Consider the following 5,446-nt stretch of genomic DNA (forward strand, 5'->3'; position numbering starts at 1 on the left):
GTTAAGTACTAGCTTACCACCTGCAATCAGCCAATTTGTTAATTTCTATTTAATTTTTAGTTCAATTTAGTTCAAAATTTTTGAAAATTTTTGGAAAAAAAAAACAGAATATATCGGGAAATTTGAGATTGGCTATTAATTTCCATCAACTTAAGCCTCAATTTGTCCTCAATTATCTCACTTGCCATGAAAGCTATCAAGAAGTAGTGAACTGATAAAATGTTGATCATATTATCAGCTACATTTTATCAATTGACCAATCCATGAATTCTAGGGAACATTTGAATTCTGAAATTAATAAATTTCCAAAAAATCATAAATTTAAAAAGTTCCTAAAAATCAGTTATTTGAGAATCGAGAATCTTCAAACAGTCATTATCGGCTCATCAGTGGTAAGCTAGTAACTTATTAGTATAAGTACCTTACAAATTGGAATTTTTTAAAAATTATGAAATATTCTTGTAGATTATAAAATAAGGAGTATTTTGGTATAAAAACCATTTAAAAATTTCAGGGTTTCCTGGAGAACAGGAAGCTTGAAAGTTGACTAACTTTTTGAATTTCCTCCGATGAATGGGGGTATTAAGGTCCAGACACAAAATACAAAGAAAAACACGGTTTTATACAAAAATATTTTTGAACAAAAAAAAAATTTAAATATCATATTTATTCAACTTTAGAAGTTCAAAAAGATTCTAATTCCGATTTAATTTTTCGAATTTAACACTAGGAGATATACATTTTTACGCTGATTCCAACGATATAAAAACACAGCTCTAACATAAAAATCAAAAAGTTATATGCATTTTTTTCATAGTACCCTTGTTTTTTAGGTTATTATGAAACGTTTTTTTTCACAATTTTCGAGAACCTCGTTCTCCCTGGAAATTCTAAATTTTTTGTCTGATTTTTATATTAAAATACTCCTTGTTTTATAATCTACAAGAATATATACAAGAATATAAGAATATTTTGAAGGCACTTATGACCAAAAAAGGGCACTACCCAAAGCTAAAATATGAGCAAATTTCAAAGCTCTTGTTCTCGTTGTAACTTTTAAGATTTGTATATGATTTTTATACCAAAATACTTCTTCCTTTATAATCTTTAAGTATATATTAATTTCATTATGCGATTCCAGTTTTTAAAGGACCAGGAAAATTATGAAAGGTACTACCAGGAATTTTTTGAGTCAAAAGTTGCCCAGGCAAGCTACCCCCAAACCCTTTCTGCAGTTCCCTGTGCGCTTGCAACGACGCTCCGCTGTTCGGCTGACGACAAGCGCGCCAACCGGGGTGAGTTTGAATTAAAGTTAGTTCTTGAACAGCTAGTTGTGTCAGTTTGGACGATTTAAGTCAGTTTAGAGTTTTGTCTAAAGTATCTTTTGGTGATATTGTTGTTCTTTATTAATTATACGGAATAATAAATATTATTTTTGTATAAAACCGTGTTTTTCTTTGTATTTCGTATCTGGACCTTAAAGGTGGGGGGACAGGAGATTTTTCGTAGTTTTTTTGTAGCTAGAGTATGCATTCTACCGTCACGGTGTACAACGCTTAATGTCACTCTGCGTACAGCTGTCGTCCTCGCCTTTATGTATGCAATCGGGCGTGCGCTTTCTCTTTGCCCGCGTGGCTCAGTCGGTAGCGGCGCCGCACCCTCAATCATCGCCCTCACAAGTTCAACTCCTCGAGGGGCATCTTTGAACGGAATTTCGAGAACATTATTTTTTTCATGTCCCCCCCCCCACCTTTAATACCCCGATTAATCGGAGGAAATTCAAAAAATTAGTCAACTTTCAAGCTCCCTGTTCTCCAGGAAACCCTGAAATGTTTAAATGGTTTTTATAAAAAATTCAAATAGAGCTTAAAGTTTCCATCAATTTAAGCCTTAACTTGATCAAATTTAATGAAAATTGAAATTTAAAAAAAAAAAAAAAATAATTATTCAAAATTAAAATTTGGGCAATTTTGAAGCTTTCTGTTCTCCTTGGAAATCCAAAATTCTACAAATTTCAAGATTTTCTATATAAAAAAAAAGTGGCAAGATCAAAAAGTCGTCGTCTTGGCCGCCCCGGGCCGATTTGAACAACAACAACAAAATGGAAATCTAACGAAATTTTGCTCCGAGATGTTCGTTGTTTTCGGCTCCTCCTTTTTCTTGACCAGCCGCTTTTGGGGGGGGGGGGGGGATTTTGCAGGAAAAGAGAGAGAGAGAGAGAGAAAAAAGATTTTGCAAAAGAAGCGGAAGAGCCAGACGGCCTAAAGTCATAAACAGTGCCAACCATCTGCTCGAATGTGTGTAAGCTGTGACAAAACGAACATAAGGAGGAAACGGGAGACGAATTCATGAGGCGTGAAAAAAGAGGGCCGCGGTTGGCCGCGGCCTATTCTTGTAGATTATGAAATAAGGAGTATTTTTGTATGAAAATCATACCAAAATATTCAGAATTTCGGGGAGAACAGAAAGTTTTAAAAATGTACAATTTTTAGGTGTGGGTAGTAGTTTTGGCTCTTTTCTAGTTTAGAGGTCCCAAAAAAGAATAGAGGTCCGAAAAAAAATTAGAGGTCCCAAGAAAAAATAGTGGTCCAAAACTTAAAAATGCACAGATACCGGAATAATGTACTAAAATTTGAATTGTGTAAGAATTTAAAGTTTTGAGGTCTTATAGCAAAATAATTGTTGATGATATATTTTATACTTCTAATAGGCTTAGGAATGCATATTTTCTGGCAATTATCTAAGCCTGAGAAACAGCATAATCACGGAGTGATTACTGTATTGCCCAAATTTTCCTCATATGTAAATTGTGTTCATCGGCAAGATGCGAGAGAATTGGAGCTAAAATTGTTAGGAGTAGTCATGTCATCCTGTAAGACCCTAAAACTCAAACTACTCGCACAGTTCAAATACTAGTACATTATTCCAACATCTGCGCGTTTTTCGTATTTTGGACCTCTATTTTTTCTTGGGACCTCTAAACTTTTTTGGGACCTTTAATTTTTTTTGGGACCTCTAAACTAGAAAAGAGCCGTAGTTTTCATAGTTCTCGAGGTCGAAAGTATCTCGCAAAATTCAGAATTTCTTAATGAAAGTTATATATTTTTGTAGATTATGAAATGAGGAGTATTTTGGTATAGAAATTTTTTTTAAAAATTCAGGATTTCAGGGAGAACAGGGAGCTTGAAATCTGCTTAATTTTTAGCTCAAAAGTTGAAAGGGGGTAGTACCTTCAAATTTTCTCCTCTGCCTTTAAAAATCAAAATCACTAAATAAAGCTTATATATTCTTGTAGCTTATAAAATAAGGAGTATTTTGGTATAAAAATCATACCAGAAATCTAAAATTCCAGAGAACAGGAAGCTTTTAAATTTGCCTGTGTATAATAGAAGCCCACCCACACATTCCCTTTCTACTCAATTATCTCGGTCCCTTTAAAAGATATCAAAAAGTGGTCAACTGATAAAATGTTTATCATAACGATATCAATATTTTATTAGTTGACAAATTGTTGAAATCTCTCATAGGAACCGAGATAATTAAGCTGAAAGTACAAGAATGTAAGAGCGCCACGCTGCCCCATGAATTAATTTCTAGAAAAGGACCTCCCCTGCTTCTGGGTCTATGTCCCTTGACTTGTAAATCCCCTAGGGGGTCCGTTTTTGCATAAGCACAAAGAATCGAAGGAGGGAAGTGACAAAACGTTTTGTCACATCCTAATTTGCATATTGTTCCTTGTCCTTTTATTTTTATTTGCAAAGAAGAGTCAAAAGCCAAATTTTTGGTGCAAAAAGAGATGCTAGATCATGAAAATTCAAGAAAAAAAGTTGAACTAGATGTTAGAAACCCAGAGAAAAACAAAAAACGCAAAAAAAAGAAACAAAAAGTTTCGCTCCCGGGTGGGCTCGAACCACCAACCTTTCGGTTAACAGCCGAACGCGCTGCTTATTGCTCCACGGAAGCCGCTGAGAGGGAAAGGAGTGAAAGGCGTATAGGAGGGAGAGGGAAATATGGGAGGAGGGGGAGAGGCAGGGAGACGCTAAGACACATTTTCTCACGGGTTAGTTTTTCAATTTTTGGGAATAATTTTTTTTGAAACATTTCAAAATAAAGAAGTATAAAACTACAAACAAGAATAATATAAAATGAAATCTGAGAGCTCCCCGGACCACCCTGAAATTTTAAATCTTATTCTATAATAACTCAAAGCTCAGAAAAGATACAATTTCATAAAAGAGGAAGGAAGAAGAATAGAATTGTGAGGTTTCTAAGAAAGTGGGTATACTACATACTACGGAGGGTGGATCCTCCACTTTACACATAACATTTCGGGATCCAATGTGTGTGTGAAGTAGTGGATACACAAATACATATAAAACCCAGGCAGGATACTCTTACGACTCTTGGTAGTGGCCCCCAGTATCAAATGGCCCATTTAAATTGGGGCTTTATTACTGGAAAATTTTGGCTAAAAGGAATTGGATCAATATATAAATTTTCCATGTGTTAAGTTCTAGAAGTATTCTCAATTTTTGACTTTTTAAAAATTAAAAATTCTGAAAAAATTTTTTTTGGAAAATTCTTTATTTTAGCGTTTTAAATAATTGAATTCAAAACAAAACAAATTGGTACCAAAATCACATTTCTAGGCCGGCTGGGCGCCGAGATACAGTCATTTGAAGTTTCGGGGGCTAGAGACGCAGACGACGAGACACTCTAACTATCTGCGTCTCTTCTAAGGGCTGTATCTCGGCTTCTAGAAACGCTAGAAGATTGGTTTTTAATCTGAAATAATGGCTGGAAACTAGATGTTTGAATTCCGATCATTATCTACCAAGTGCTAGAAGAATTTTTGAAAAATTTTAGTATTTAAAGAAAGAGCATTAAAAACTAAAGATTTTGGTCCTAAAATCATTTTTCTAGGACTATTGGGAGCCGAAATACAGCCATTTGAAGTTTCGGGGGCTAGAGACGCAGACGACGAGACACTCTAACTGTCTGCGTCTCCTCTAACGGCTGTATCTCGGGTTCTAGAAGTGCTAGAACATTGGTTTTTGAATTAAAATGATGGCTGGAAACCAGTTTTTGGAAAATAATTCAAAACTGTGTTTTAGCGTAATTAGGGACTACCGTAAAACCTCTAATAGAACGACACCCGGATCGTCCACTTTGATCCTATATATCTCATTTTCTGTGAAAGATATCAAAAAGTGGCTAACTAGTAAAATGTTGTTGATAACCTGATAAACATTTTACTAGTTAACCACTTTCTGATATCTTTCACAGAAAATGAGATATATAGGATCAAAGTGGACGATCCGGGTGTCGTTCTATTAGAGGTTTTACGGTAGTCCCTAATTACGCTAAAACACAGTTTTGAATTATTTTCCAAATTCCACCACAGTGGCGATGATATCAGATCTGCCGGTCTACTGGCCGTCGTTTT

The 5,446-nt window shown here is 35.1% G+C and overlaps 1 protein-coding gene and 1 non-coding gene across 2 annotated transcripts; both read right to left on the reverse strand.

The window, feature by feature from the left end:
• Positions 1–1,540: 1,540 nt before the first annotated feature.
• On the reverse strand, positions 1,541–2,271 carry CBG26724 (the record flags this gene model as incomplete). The annotated part of the gene is made up of 2 exons (XM_045238537.1): positions 1,541–1,615; positions 2,149–2,271. 2 exons carry the CDS (start codon positions 2,269–2,271, stop codon positions 1,541–1,543), a joined length of 198 nt encoding a protein of 65 aa, XP_045100720.1.
• A 1,619-nt stretch (positions 2,272–3,890) lies between these two features.
• On the reverse strand, positions 3,891–3,963 carry CBG28284. Its single transcript has one exon. It is a non-coding gene (tRNA).
• Between the last annotated feature and the right edge of the window lie 1,483 nt (positions 3,964–5,446).

This window comes from Caenorhabditis briggsae, assembly GCF_000004555.2.
Source record: "Caenorhabditis briggsae complete genome, chrV, whole genome shotgun sequence".
NCBI classification, from domain to species: domain Eukaryota; kingdom Metazoa; phylum Nematoda; class Chromadorea; order Rhabditida; family Rhabditidae; genus Caenorhabditis; species Caenorhabditis briggsae.